The sequence below is a fragment of the Nycticebus coucang genome, chromosome 3 (assembly GCF_027406575.1).
Source record: "Nycticebus coucang isolate mNycCou1 chromosome 3, mNycCou1.pri, whole genome shotgun sequence".
NCBI classification, from domain to species: domain Eukaryota; kingdom Metazoa; phylum Chordata; class Mammalia; order Primates; family Lorisidae; genus Nycticebus; species Nycticebus coucang.
In genome coordinates, this window is record NC_069782.1 from 4,600,681 (window position 1) to 4,615,519 (window position 14,839).

The following is a 14,839-nucleotide window of genomic DNA, read 5'->3' on the forward strand; positions in this document are numbered from 1 at the left end:
CCGCTCTCCCGGCCCCGCCCCGGACGTGGCTCCCGGGAAGGCCCCGCCCCCAAGCCCCGCCCCCTCCCACACCTGCGCTGTGGCCCGGGGGGTCCGCCCGGGTCTCCGGAGACTGCGGGACCCGGCCGGGGAGGGCGGAGCGCGCGCGGGGACCCTGGCACTGGGCCGGGCACCGGGGCGGGCACTTCCCTGGATGATTTATTTCTCCATTTTAGGGTTATGCAAAGTCAGGAGGGAAGGAGTGAGGTTTGCCAGGACCTCAGAGGAAGCTTATTTGACAAACGCTTCCGAAGTACCTCTGGGCCAGGCGCTGACCTCCTGGGAGTGTGATGGGGCCCGTGATGGGCTCGGAACCTAACAGTGACAGGGCCTCTGCAGCCCCGACCCAGGCCGAGGGGCAGGGAGGGCTTCCTGGAGGGTCTGTGACCAAGCCTCGGACCTCCAAAGGGTGGGTTACGGGCAAATGCTGCCTTTCTACCTGTGGGCACTGCCCCTGCCCCAAGGATTGTACAGACCCGGTCACGTAATCAGAGGTTCAGGAGACCCAGAAACTTCTAGAGGTGCCACTGTTCCGCTGGGGGCGGTGGTGCAGTCGGAAGAGTTAGATGCTGTCCCCACCCCACATCACCACTGTCGGGTTCAGGGTGAGCCGCTCACTGAGGTGGACTTGTGAAGACGGTTCATGTCCGGCCGGTGACAGCTGCCCATCTTCCTGGGTGCGCCCACTTGTGCCTCCTCCTGATTCCTCTCACCTCCAACCTGGCACCTTTTTTTTTTTTTACCCACATAGCCCCAAGATGTCAACCAGCCTCCTTTTTCCAGGGTACATACTCTGATGACTGCCAATTAATATCTCTCCCGCAGTTCTAAAAGGAAGAGGCTAAGGCAAAATAAGGCTTAAAGAGTGTATTTGAGCCAAAGTGGGCTGTGGAGACTCAGATCCAAGTAACCTTACCCAAGAGCTCTTGCTCTGCTCCAGGGCGGAGAGAGGCAGCCTCCAGTGCAAACCGGTGCAGTCCAGAGAACACCGGGCATCGTTGCAAAAATTCCCGCTTAGGTTCCCAATCAGGTCCATTTATGCAAATGAAGGATTGAAACTAAGTTCTGATTGGATGACACCAGCTCTGATTGGCTGAGGTGATTGAGCTCTGATTTGTTGGTTCTCATGAGCACTAGAGTCCTCTAAGTTGAACTGGGATGGGGACTTTGGGAACTTGGAAGTACACATGTGACCTCTAGTCAGCAAATGGCCACTTGGCTTCACTTTAAGCTTAGCCACTTGGGATCCATCTTGAAGGACTGGCTCACTGCTGCTAGGCAGAGCGTCTACTGAAGCCAGCTTGAATCCCTGTCTCCCAGGTTGTGGTCCTCAAATTTAGCCCAAATAAACTCAACTTGCATTCATTTCGTCTCAGTATTTTCTTTCAGTTTGACAATCCCTGAGATGGGGCAGGGACCCCTTTTAGGGGGTTGCTGGTGTTTGTGTGCGTGTGGGGGGAAGCATGGAAATTAAGGAAAATCCTGAGTCCCTTCAGGGGAAGTTCCAGGCACCCAGCTGCCTGAAAAAGGGAATGAGAATATCAGTGGCCCTTCACACAAGCCAGTCTCAAGGTATTTTGATCCCCTATGGAAACTAAAAGATGGCATCTAGAGTTTTTCCAGAAACCCCCAGAGGATGGGGAATGCAGAGAAGGGAGTACTGAGGAACTAAACTCGGACAGCTGTTCTTTCTTCTGAATGTTTCTGTGAGGGGGCTGGAGAGAGTTATGTGCTCTAATACTGTAACCCAGAGGCCGCTGCATCAGGATATCCCACCTTTGGGGGCCAGGCCAGTGTGTAACCTCCAGGAACTGATTTACAATTTTGCCTGCAACTCTGCTTTCCTGAAATGTGCCCTGCCTTTAAAAACCCTGTTTGCTCTTTTTTTTTTTTTTGTAGAGACAGAGTCTCACTTTATGGCCCTCGGTAGAGTGCCGTGGCCTCACACAGCTCACAGCAACCTCCAACTCCTGGGCTTAAGCGATTCTCTTGCCTCAGCCTCCCGAGCAGCGCCCGCCACAACGCCCGGCTATTTTTTTGTTGCAGTTTGGCCAGGGCCGGGTTTGAACCCGCCACCCTCGGTATATGGGGCTGGCGCCTTACTGACTGAGCCACAGGTGCCACCCCAAACCCTGTTTGCTCTTAAGCACTAGCTGCCTGGTCTCCTTGCCTGATGCCAGGCGGTGAAATGCCTCTTTCTCCCACTGCAGCTTAGTTTCAGTGCCTGGCTTTGCCGTGCTGGTGAACAGACCCCAGTGTGGTTCAGTGACACTTGGGTATTGAGAGAATGTAACCGAGGTTGCCCATTGATTGGAGTTCCTATCATGTGCCTATAATGTACCAGCATGGGGCTGGGCACTGGGCATCGCAGTGAGCAAACAGCCTCCCAGTGCTGGCCTTCCACGGAATGGTGACAAGTAATGCCAAGACCAGGCACTGTCCCATTAATCCTAACACGTATGTATCTGTTTATTTCATAGCTGACATTAGCAAAACTGGTGAGAAGGTGACTGCCTTTACTTTGGGAGAGAGAGAATACTCACACTAGCTGAAACAGAAAGTGTGAATGCTGGCACATTCAGCCAGCAAGTCCAGAGGTGGGCGTCTCTGACCCAGAGCCCCACACTGTCCCCATGAGCCCCCTTCCTTGCCAGCTCTGCTGCATCCTAAGCCTAGATCTCTTCATGCTCATAGGGCCGCTGCCTAGTGATGGGGCTCTGACCACCCTACCCCCAATATGACACATTGGCATCTGAGAGGTCACCTCGCCTTCCCCCCGAAACAGGTCATAAGCCCCTCCTGAGAGAGGTGCCTCCCTACTAGAGGGGAAAAGCACACTTATCTCTGAAGACCCTGAACACATGGACTCTGCCAAGTTCCCGGTTTATTATCTTCAGATCTCATGCCCGTATCCTCCAATCACATTTCTCCAAGACTGTCCGCTCACCATCAAACCCCAGATTTACAGGCGGCACCTGTGGCTCAAAGGAATAGGGCGCTGGCCCCATATGCTGGAGGTGGTGGGTTCAAACCCAGCCCTGGCCAAAAACTGTAAAAAAAAAAAAAACAACAACCAGATTTACTTGTTCCTTTGAGTCTTCATTTCCTTACTTAGGCTTCTGTGTCACATAAAACTTATATTAAATAATTTTTTTATGCTTTTCTCTAGTTAATTTGTCTTTTGTTATGGGAGCCTCAGCCATGAACCCAGCAATGGTGACCAAAAGATCTTTTTCATCTCAACACCAGCACTCCTAGTGTGTGAAGCTTCACCATTTAGGTTGGGGGACAGAGAGGGAGGGCAAGGTTTTCTCTTGCCCCAGCCAGCCAGGCAAAGTCTAACCCAAACTGCTCTCTCTGGTTGGAGGAAAGCCTGTGTCAAGCGGCTTAGGTCTAGTCACTCCCAGAACCTGAAGTAATCATTGTCAGATGGGCGTCACCGAACCACACTGGGGTCTGCTCACCAGCACGGCAAAGCCAGGCACTGAAACTGAGCTGCAGCGGGAGAAAGAGGCATTTCACTGCCTGGCACCATGCAAGGAGACCAGGCAGTTAGTGCTTAAGAGCAAACAGGGTTTTTAAAGGCAGGGCACATTTCAGGAAAGCAGAGTTGCGGGCAAAATTGTAAATCAGTACCTGGAGGTTACAACATTGGCCTGGCCTCCAAAGATGGGATATCCTGATGTGGCGTCTATGGGTTATGGGTGGATTCAGGGATTCTTGGATTAGTGGAAAGGAAGCTGAGATGGATGCGACTCTCTCTACGCCCCTCAAGGAGGCATTTGGAACAAAGGACAGCTGTCAGAGTTTAGTTCCTCAGTTCTCATTTCCTTTTCCAGGTACCTGGGTACCTGGAACTTCCCTTGAAGGGGCTCAAGATTTTCCTTAATTTTGCTGGGGCATGGTGGCTCACACCTGTAATCCTAGCACTCTGGGAGGCCGAGGTGGGTAGATTGCTTGAGCTCACGAGCTCAAGATCAGCCTGTGCAAAAAGCAAGACTCACATCTCTACTAAAAATAGAAATAACTGAGGCAGTGGGATCTCTTGAGCCCAAGAGCTGGAGGTTGCTGTGAGCTGTGATGCCACAGCACTCTACCCAGGGTGACAGCTTGAGACTCTGTCTCAGGAAAAAAAAAATATATTTTTACCTTAACTTCCATGCTTGGGTACCCCCTCCCCACAGCAAGCCCCTAACAGAGGTCCCTGCTCTCTCTTGACCACAGCTGCCTTTTCCTGTGCAATAAATTTATAACCATCCTTGCCCATGGCCTGTGCAAGTAACACCACGTAGTTTGTATATTATTGTTTTATACCTTCCCTGTTCCCTAAGGGCTGGGGCTTGCAGGAAGCAGAGAGAGCTGTGGTGGGGACTTCTGAGGAACACACACATCGGAGTGTCTGGACAGATCAGGAAGGAGGCCTCTTTCTAGGTGAATGTTTCATCCCCCTAACACACGACAAGGGCATCACAGAGATGTCTCTTTCCAGAGGCACACGCTGGATTGTTTGCCACTGGTACTTTGTGGAGGTTTCTCTTTTGCTTTCGTGGAATGTAGACATCATTTTTTATTGCATTGGTAGATCAGTTCCTCATGGAAGAGGGACAATTTGCAGGGAGTCTGTTTCAAAAAGCAACTTTGGACAGAAGTAAGAGAAAATACTCCCCAGTTGGTCTACAGTTTATGACTGGCAGCGTAATTTCACAGCATTAAGAGATGTTGGGGAGGGGATATACCACCCTCCTGGCATTTGTGTTGGGTGAAAACCTCATACAAATGCTACAACGATAGCTTAGCAATATTAAAATACATGCAATAAAGCAACAATACAGAATGATTGTGTGGCACAGAATGCAGGTGGGTCCTGCCATTCATAATAAAAGGAAAAAGAAATATAAAGGAATTGCAAACCCAGGCTGCCTCCTTTTAGGTTCTTTCTTCTGTTTTTCCCCAAGCACTGTGGAATCGGTAATCAACCAGTTAGTCATTTCCTTTTGTTGCTATAACAATAACTCCTTGCATTTCAAATGCTTTGCAATAGAAAAGAAAGAATAATAATGCAAAGTGAAGGAATTACTTCTGAATGGTATTATTCCCAGCTTTATTAAATTTGCTCTTACAAATGTTTATGAAGTCAGAGAGTTGGTTCTCTCCCAAGCAGCAAATTCCACATTAATAAGCGCTGGGGGATGGAGAACTTGAAGGAGGAAATGAAGGTCTGCATCCAAGGTCTTGGTCCTCCCATTTGTTTTCTCCCAAATTAACTCACTCTGCCTGCTGCTCAAGCTAAGACATGGCCTGCTTTTAATCTTATTAAAGTGATGAAACCAACATTTCTCCTGTGATGTGTGCCTACCACAGCCAGGTTAAGCCAAAAGGGATCTAGAAGATGGTCTTCCAACCCTCTCCCTCTACGAGCCAGGACACTAGGATCCAGCGGGTCACTGGCCTTCTATACTGCTGTGTGGCCAAGCCCAGACCCCTCAGGTGTTCTGACCCTCCTTCCTACCGTGTGCCCCGGTTCCCTGCTTCAGAGAAGATGCATTCGGTTGTTAGTGCTGACTGAAGTGAAACTGCAGTGGTGAAACTGCGTGGTGTCCCGGGATCTTGGGGCCTGATAATTGAAACCCTTTTGATTGGCAGCTGAGCAGGCCACACTCCTGATGCTCTGCCATCATGGTAGACACTGATTGTGTATAATGGTACCCCTCACCTTTTGAATGCCCTTGCTATATGGGAATTCTTCACTTAAAAAAAGCCACTACCCCAAGAGGACCAGACACTGGTTTGCCCGGCCTCCTTGCTACTTGGAATCCACCACTGTGATATACACCCTAAGAGAGGGGGCTGTCCTGGAATTCATTACCCTGGAGATGGCTGGCTGTGGTGATGTCCTGTGCTGAGGGAGGCCACAGTGGCTACAAGGATAAGACCTGGGACACAATTGTATTGCTGCTGGTGGCAGTTGAGTTTGGTCCAGTGCAACTGGAACATCTCTACATAAGGGGAGCATCTCTGTGCAGTTGATTATCTGTGCAGGGGGAGCCTCCCTGTAGGGTGCTAGCGTCTCCGTGTGTGGGGAGCCTCGCTGCAGTGGCTACAGCAGTGCTCACTGTCCCATCAGGCCATACCATTGTGTAGGGTGGTTTGGGGCGTCCTGGACATTGGGCTCTCTCCCCTCCTGACAATTCTGAGCGCTCCCAGCATTCTGTGACAAACTCTGTGCAGCCTGCCAGCATCTGGTCAGTAGCTTAAGAACAAGAGCCTCACCTGTTCCCGCATCCCCGGCCTCCTCCCCTGCCAAACACAGATCCCCATAGAGAGAAATGTCAGCAGGAGAAATTCTTCACACAGATGATGTCAATGATACTTTACATTTTTATAGCATTTTACAGCCTGTTCTGAGCTCTCAATGAGGAGAAGTGTTCTTGGGGGTAAAACCACCAGTTTGTTATTAAGCCATTATCACCTTCAGGTCAAAAATCATTTAAGTCCATGTCTGCCGGACCGTTGGCATCTGTGTAGAGCTACTTCATCAGGGATGCCTTGTAGCTGGCAGACTACAATCTTATAGCCTCTGCTCTCCGTGTGGGTCCATGGTGTGTAGACAAGCAAAGACATAGCAAGGAATAGTCACATAATTTAATATCTGGAAAGATTCTCATAAAAGATGGGGAAACTAAGGATGAGGTGACCTGCCCACTATCACACAGTGACCAGTGCAGTATCAGACCCTGATTCTGATCAGCCCTCCCCCACTCAAGGACTGCCTGCTTCTAGAGTCAAGGTCACTGGAAACCCACCCCCGGGTTTTCCTAAATGCCCCCTCCCCCTCCTCAGCAGGACTGTTGCAGTAGGGTGAGGCTCATGTGACCAGCTGGGTTACCGGCCCTATGATGACCCTCCTCTGGCTTCTGGGATGGGACTGAGGGTCTTGCTGCTTGAGGAATGGGCCCATCCTCCACAAGTGCTACAGACTACCCCCCGAATTCATATGTTGAAGCCCTCGCTGCCAATGTGGCAGCTGTATTTGGAGAGAGAGCCTTTATGTAGGTAATTAGGGTTCCATGAGGTCATAAGGGTGGGGCCCCGTTCCTAAAGGATTAGTTACCTTGTGAGAAGAAATACATCTCTATCTCCATTCCTCTCTATCATGTGAGGACAAAGCAAGAAGGCAGCCCCCAAGAACCCAGAGCTAGAGCTCACCAAGAAACTACACAAGCCGGCACCTGATCTTGTACATCTAGCCTTAAGAACTGTGAGAAGCGGGCGGCGCCTGTGGCTCAGTGAGTAGGGCGCCGGCCCCATATGCCGAGGGTGGTGGGTTCAAACCCAGCCCCGGCCAAACTGCAACAAAAAGAAATAACCAGGCGTTGTGGCGGGTGCCTGTAGTCCCAGCTGCTGCGGAGGCTGAGGCAAGAGAATCACGTAAGCCCAAGAGTGGAGGTTGCTGTGAGCCGTGTGACGCCATGGCACTCTACCCGAGAGCGGTACAGTGAGACTCTGTCTCTACAAAAAAAAAAAAAAAGAACTGTGAGAAGCAGCTTAAGTCACCAGTCTATGGTAATTTTGTTATGGTAGTCTGAGCTGAGACACAGGGCTACAACAAATGCAGGCAGAATCCTGAACAACCGCTTACTCTATGTCTTTGGTCAGATAGCAGCTGTCTGTGGAGATGAGAGGTGATGTGAGAATTCATGACCTGTAGAGGAAACCTGTCAGTGGCGGGCAGGGAGGCTGTTCTTCTTGGACTGTGAGTGTGCATGTGCACATGTGTACATGTGTATGTGAGTGTGCAGGAGTATGATGAGTGTGGATGTGTGTACATAGCCTACCATGTGTGTATGTCTGTGTGTACGTCAGTACACAAGAGAGTATGTATGCTGTGTACATGGATATGTTTGAGTTTATATGCATGTGTGAATGTACACAGTATAGCATGTGTGCACGTGTGTGTGCCTGTGAGCGCACACGGCATAACATGTGTGCATGTGTGTGGGATATGAGCAGCCCAGACCTTGGCAAACCTACTGACGGACTGGGAGGATGGGACAGTAAGCCTCCTAACCAGTTTCTGGAGCCCAGGTGAGGGCTGCAGGAGGGAAGGGCGTACTGAGGCTTCAGGGAGGTGAGGCTTCCAGATAGAGGAAGGGTGTGGGAGGAAGGTGGGGCTGAGGACCCCACAGCCCCAGCTTTTCCTCTCCCTGCGTCTACAGCAGTGTGGCAAAGGGCCTGAATGAAATGTAACACATACCAGGGACAAAGTTGATACCTCTGCGACCAGCTTCAGGTGACAATGAAACCATCCTTACAGATTAATGGAGAGAACTAGGGTAAGGGCCCCCAAATCTGTGAAGGAACGGGCATCACTAAAATCATGCCTGGCCCTTTGCTTGTCTGATGTCCCCCTATTTGCTTCTCTGTAATTGCTGCTCCAGAGGGCATAGCCTGTAGTTGTAAAGATCCCTAACTCTTCTCCAGAAATAACATCACCTGTTCGGAACCTGAGGGTAGTTTTTGAGATACCTTCCAGATCCTACATTCCAAAGAACTGACTCAACAGGTCTTGGACCCTCCACCCAGAAACTGCATTCCAGTGGATCAGCTGACCCACGCAGACCGTGGTCCCCACCACAGGACTGCTGATTCTGCCCCAAACTGGCCAATTAGCAGACCCTGTCTAACCCTCTGCCTACCAAGCTGTCTTTAAAAACCCTGTCCTCCCAATTCTTGAGGAGGTGGATTTGAGAAATTTCTCCCATCTGCTCGCTGAGCACTATGTGAAGTAAATAAACCCTTTGTCTGCTGTGAACCTGCTGTCCCTGAACACAGGCCTCCTCTGGGGCAGTGGGAAGATGGACCTGGCTGGGAAGCACCACCACCAGACACGTTGACGGAAACTTCATTGTCTCGTTGCAAACTTTGAAGCAATCCAACCTTCCCTTTATAGAAAAGATCTTCTGGGACCTCCTCTGGGCCCAGGTTCCTGCCCCACTGTTCCCTGACCTGCCCCTCATGGTTAGTCTCTGCTGGTCCCTCCCAGATACCTGTAAAAGGCCCCGTCTGCCAGGAAGTGTCCAAGTCTTCTGCTAGAGTTGGGGGGCGGTCTGTGGGAATCTGACAGGTCCTGGTACAACCCCCTGTACCTGGGGAGTGTGGCCAGTCTCCCCACAATGGGAGCAAGCAGCTGAGGAGTTTGCCAGCAGACGGGATGGGAGGCTGGGAAGGAGCATGAACAGAGCATGGAGGTATGAAGCAGTGGGGACCTGCGCGAGGTGACCCATGTGGACATGCGTGTATGGGTGTGAGGGTGGGGGAGGCCTGCGGCTCCCTCCCTGTGCGTGGGCAGCCACCCAGGCCACAAGGTGCAGCATCTCCCTGAGGCACACAGGAGTGGCGAGAGCTTGGAGCCGTGGGTGGTGGAGTGCCCAGGGTGTGTGTGTGGGTGTCTCAGAAGACAGGTCAGCCCTGATGTGTTGGGTTCCTGGTCATCTGGGTGTTCAGAGGAGGCCAGGCAGGCCCTAGCAAGGGGCCCCACAGTGCTATGAACATGTCCCATCAGCTGCTCTGAGTCTAGTTCACACCACTACTCTCGCAACTTTGCTTCTAAGGAGACCCTTCCACACGGTGGTGTGAGCCTCTGGCACCCTGCTTTCACCACCGAAATTCAGGAAACCAGATGCCAGGCAGTGGGTGGGGACAGAGATGGGACTCAGGGGTGGGGAGGGCAGGGCAGGTGGGGCTGTTTCAGGGCTGCAGAAGCTACGGTGGGGTGCACAGCTAGCTTGGGACTTGGCCTGAACACCCTGGTGGCCGAAGTGAGCATGGTCAGTGATGAGGCCTTCACAGTAAGGGTCTTTGAGGGGACACCTGTGTTTCACCTGAGGCTAAAGCTGTGAGTCTGTACAGCTGGCCTTCTGCCCTGATTCACTCCCAGTTTGCCTTTTCCCTGGTTCTGGGTTCTCATTGCTAATTTACAAACACATACATTTTTTTTTTTTAAGACAGAACAGAAGCTGAGAGAGAAATGACCCAGTTTATAAGATGCTTGGATGTAGATCACATTTTTTGGAATCAGGGTCACACAGACAGCACAGCTCCTGTTGGCAGCAGCTTCTCTGTAGGGCTGGGGGTGTGGCCCAGCTGAGCAGCCTCTTACCCCCACGCCCTCCCTGAGCTTCCCAGGGCTCAGGCTCAGTGACCCCCTCCCTTGGCTTTGGCAGCCGCAGACATCACTGGCTGGTGTTGAGGCAGGTAGGAAGTTTTATCAAAGAGCTCAGGGGCCACTAAGGAAAGGGGCTTGCCATGGGCCCGAGTGCCAGCCAGTATCCCCTGGGTCAGACTAGGCTCAGCAGCACCCAGGGGCCCAAGATGCTCGACAGGGAGTACTGAGACCTCCATGCTGGAGCCCTGCCATGGGGTGGAGGACAGAACGCAGGGTACAGCACCCCGCTGTGAGCAGAGCCCAGACTACAAATCCCTGCTGACTCTGGAAACCCTGATAATGGCTGCCCACAGCCCCCCCACCTCAGGCTTAGTGGGGTCCCAGGTCCACCCCAGGTTCCATGAGAAGCTGGGAGCCAAGGAAGGTGTTCAGGGATCTTGGCCCTGTAAGCCATGCTGACTGGTTCTCAGACCAGCTGCAGGCTCCCCACTGATGCTGGTTCCCGAGGCACCCAGGAGCCATGCCCAGGTCTGCACCCTTCTCAGAGCACCGAGAGCACTGTGTGGCTGGTAGGCGCCCATATCACAGATGACAACTGAGGCTCCAGGAGGCTAGAAAGCCAGACTTCCTTCTGGTCCTGCCCTCTGTCCTTCACACCCCTCCTGGGCCAAAGCAGGGGCTTCCCATCTGTTTCTCCCACTGGTGGGGGAACCCTTGCTTCTGGAAGGCTCTTCCAGCAGAAGTGTGGCCCATCCCCCTGGGAATGGGGCACCTGACAAAGCTCCACCTCTTGCCCCACAAACAACATAGAATCACTCCAAGTGGGGAGAACTTTGAGGGGTGCTGGGGAAGGTAGGGGTCACCAGGCAGATTGGGTGCAGCAGGCCCCCCAAACCCACACACCATCTTCCCAGGAGGAAGGTAAGACCAGAGAAACTACCCCAGGCTCAGCTTCTACCCTGAATGTCCTTGGTTCCAGACTGGCCTTCAGCAGCTCTCAGGAACATTGGGGGCCCTGCTCATCAGGTGACTGGCTGGGGCCAGAGGAGGTGTTAGATAGTCTCTCCTATTCCAGGTGGCCCCCACTGGGTCCATCCTGGCTGACAACAGGGGCAAAGTCAGAGCCATACCTCTCTCCCCTCATCAGGGCCTGTGACCCACACCCAGTCCCCGGCTCCGGCGTCCTAACTCTTCCTTCTGCAACCCCCAGGCTCTTCCATCAGGGCCAGCAAGTGGAACAGACAGCAAGCTGAGGCTGGACACCAGGCTCAGGTCTGTTGCCCACCCCACACCAGCCCACAGGCCTGGGAACCCCGCGGGGCAAGGCCTGAGGGTGAGCACCCAGGAGGCTGTCCTGGGGCGGGCACCACACACATGAGCCTGGGAGCCAGGGTGACAGGTTTTATTCTTCCCTCCCGTCACCACGGCTGCCCTAGGCAGAGAGTGGACAGTCTGCTAGCAGGCTTCTGGGGCAGTCACACACTGTGGCTCTGCTGTAGCCCGAGAGTGAGGTCTGATATGTGGACGGGCAGGTCTGCTGGAGTTGGGCCTCCCGGGGCCTGGTATGGGCAGAACACAGTGGTTTACATTCTCTGTGGGTGGGTGTGGGCTGGAGGGCTGGGGCGGGAGAGAGTGATCCTGCCCACACCATGAGGCTGACCTGTGCACCTGGGTGATGCAGACATGGACACCTCCAAACAGACCTAGGCTGAGCGGGGGAGGCAGGTCTTTCCAACAAAGACCCAGGAGTATAACGTGACCAAGGCCAGTGAAGAGGCCGATGGGAGGACTGGCCAGGACAGTATAAAAGTCTCGCACGCACACACCATAAGGACACGCACACGTGGGAGTCAGTAAAAATGTGAAGCTGGACCCAAGGCCCTCACACAACACTCTGCCGGCCCCCAGGGCCCTCAAAGTCGGACACACCAGAGCTTCGGCCCTGGCCAAAGTCAATGAATATGCCCTCGGAATCCGAGTCTGCGGATTCTAAGATCTGGTCCACCAGGTGCTCAGGGCTGGAGGTTGGCAGGGACCCAGAGGCCAGGCCTGGGCCCTGCTTCAGGGGCTGGCTGGGTGGGCACAGTCTGTTTGGGCAGGGCCCCAAGTGGGGGGCCGGGGAGGACCCGAAGGCCCCCGAAGGGCCCTGGCCAGGCGTGTCAGAGAAGCCCTGGGGCTCGGGGCAGGACGTCATCTCGGACACAGAGTGTCTGCGGATGCTTGTGCTGCTGGACGCCGAGCCCTCCGCCTCGTGCTCGGCCACGGGGTTCAGCAGTGGTGTGTTGTAGCTCTTGGAACGCACCACCGGGTTCTTGGCCAGCATGTCCCCAGGACGGGAGCGGCGCAGGAAGCGTTTTTCTGGAGAGACAGACACAGTGGTCACAGGGCAGGATGGCCACCTACTTGCCCGCTCCTTTGCCCAGCATGGCCTGGCACCTGTGAGTCAGGCACTTCCTGGGAAAGCCTGACTGACCTGGATTCTGGGTCTGGCCCACCCGGGCCAACCTGGGATGCAGGCTCCCAGCCCTGATGCCGGGTTGGGTCCCAGTGACCCCAGGTAGGGCCTCAAGTCAACAGTCCAGGTTGGAATCTGCACCCTGACAGTGACCTGGGTATGTTACATAACCCCTCTGGGCCTCAGCTTCCCCACCTGTGGAGCCTAAGGGTCCTGGTGTGTGCTAGGTGCTGGCACTTTCCTAGGCAGACACAGCCCCTGCCCTCAGAGCTGGTTCCCTGGGGTCTGTGTGTTACATGGGCAAGCCACAGGGTCAGAATATGGTGCCATGAGGGGCAGGTGTGAAAGGCCTCACTGAAGGGCAGGCTGGGAGTCTATCCCTAGTGGTGGGATTTCACCGGGTGAGGAGGCCCCATCAGTCACCTGGGCAGGTGGCAGCCGCCTTGGTGGCTGAGGCCAGTTGGGGGCAGGTTTCTGGCTCCCACTCAGGACCCTGCAGTCCCAGAAAAGACCACCAGGTGGCAGGGCTGAGTGCAGTGAGCACCTCAAGGGTCCTTCCTGGACTGGGGGAGCAGAGGGTCCCTCCTGGCCCAGGCTGGGGGCCAACGTCCAGGGCCACAACGAGTCTGGGTGGCCAATGTTCCCCTCAGCTGCACGTCCCTGCCTGAGCTGAGACACATTGAGGGGTGGGCTTTATACCAGCAGGATGGGGGCACATTCCCAAGTAGCCTATGTACCAACTGTCCCCTCAGCCTGAGATGTTCTTGTCCGTCAGCCCAGCAGTCACCTTGGGAACTCACTGGTCTGTTTCACCTAAGGGACCAAAGCCTGTCGGGGGGTGCGGGTGGGGGGGGTGGGGCTTGGTGTCTGGGGCTGGTGGCTGCTTCTGCTGGACATACCAGGCAACCCCAGATGCCCCATCTATGGGACTCTGCCCTGCCCACCCAGACTTCAGCCCTCCTCTCCCTCTGTGGTTCCCTGGTGGATCAGGGAGTTCTCAGGCTCTAGGCATTTGCGTGTGGAGAAGGCAATTTCTAGTCACTGAGCACAAACGTCCCCTCCTGGGGAATGTGGAGCCCTTGTGGGGCTGCCCGCCCAGCCCATCCCCATGTCCAAGCCAGTACACGCCACGGCTGTGAATGAGCAGGGCAGGTTTGCTGCTCGCCTAGAAAGCTGATCCTTGCTCTGCTGAGGGGCCTCATGTGCCTACCAGCCCACTGGCCACCCCTGTCCAGCCCAGGCAGACCCTACCCAGGATGCAGGAGTGGGTGAAGGGCCCCTCACTGGAGTAGAGGCCGTAGGTGCCCAGGTACGGTGATACCACCTTCTGGATCAGTGTCTCCAGGCGCAGGTAGTCCTCGGTCACACCCCTGGACTCATGCACCCCCTGTAAGAGTTCGAGAGAGGCTCACCAGCCAGCCCAGCCTCCCTCCTTACTCCCATGGGGTCTCTGCCCCATGGCAGGGCCCCTCTCTAGAGCATGTGGCCTGACCTATTTACTGCCCAACATCCTCGGTGGCTGCCAGCCACGTATAACAGTCCCTGTGGGCTGGGAGACCACAATGACCTGGTGAAAAAGAGCCTGTAGCCAAAGACAGCTTGTCACCCTGCACTCCCTGCCCCTGCAGCAGTCCCTCAGGACACCTGCTGACCCCACCCAGAGCAGGCCAAGCTTGCTTGCTGGTGTCCCCCGCACTCATCTTCTCCCAGGGGCCCTGCAGGCAGAACAGGCCCAGGTCTGGGTCCACATGGGGCAATCAAAACCCATCCACAGACATCCCCGTGCCCCACACTCCTTCTCACTTAGGACCAGGCCATGTCCCTAACTCCCGATGACTCCCTCATCCAGAGCTTGGAAGGGCTCACCCTACCTCTAGTTTTACTCAAGCCAAAGACTGGGAAAGGAGCCCCTGCATCCTAGCCTGAGCTGTAACAGGAGACGAGTGGGCCTCCACAGGCCCCCTCAGTATGGCCACCTGACCAGCACGGAGGATCCCAGCCTCCCTGGAACCATCTCTGCCTGTGGCTGGACAGGATGATGATGGCCCCAGCTACGGCTCACTGTTCCTTTGTGATCAGAACCCCACTGAGGTGAAACATGGGGCACACGGGAGGCTCCAAACACGGGACCAGCAGCTGTGACCTCGGACCCACCCAGGTCATGAAGGCAGCAGAGCTGA

General features: G+C 54.4%; 1 protein-coding gene across 10 annotated transcripts in view; it reads right to left on the minus strand.

Moving 5' to 3' along the window:
• Positions 1 to 11,591: 11,591 nt before the first annotated feature.
• Positions 11,592 to 14,839, minus strand: part of PRR5 (proline rich 5) — a 52,233-nt gene continuing 48,985 nt past the window's right edge. For 9 of the 10 annotated variants that reach the window (XM_053584583.1, XM_053584585.1, XM_053584582.1 and 6 more), the window contains 2 exons: positions 13,911 to 14,046; positions 11,592 to 12,562 (listed from right to left, as the gene is read on the minus strand). In XM_053584583.1, coding sequence (XP_053440558.1) covers positions 12,087 to 12,562; positions 13,911 to 14,046 — 612 coding nt within the window. In that variant the 3' untranslated portion in view covers positions 11,592 to 12,086. The remainder of the gene's footprint in view (positions 12,563 to 13,910; positions 14,047 to 14,839) is intronic. The other variant, XM_053584580.1, reaches the window with a different exon arrangement.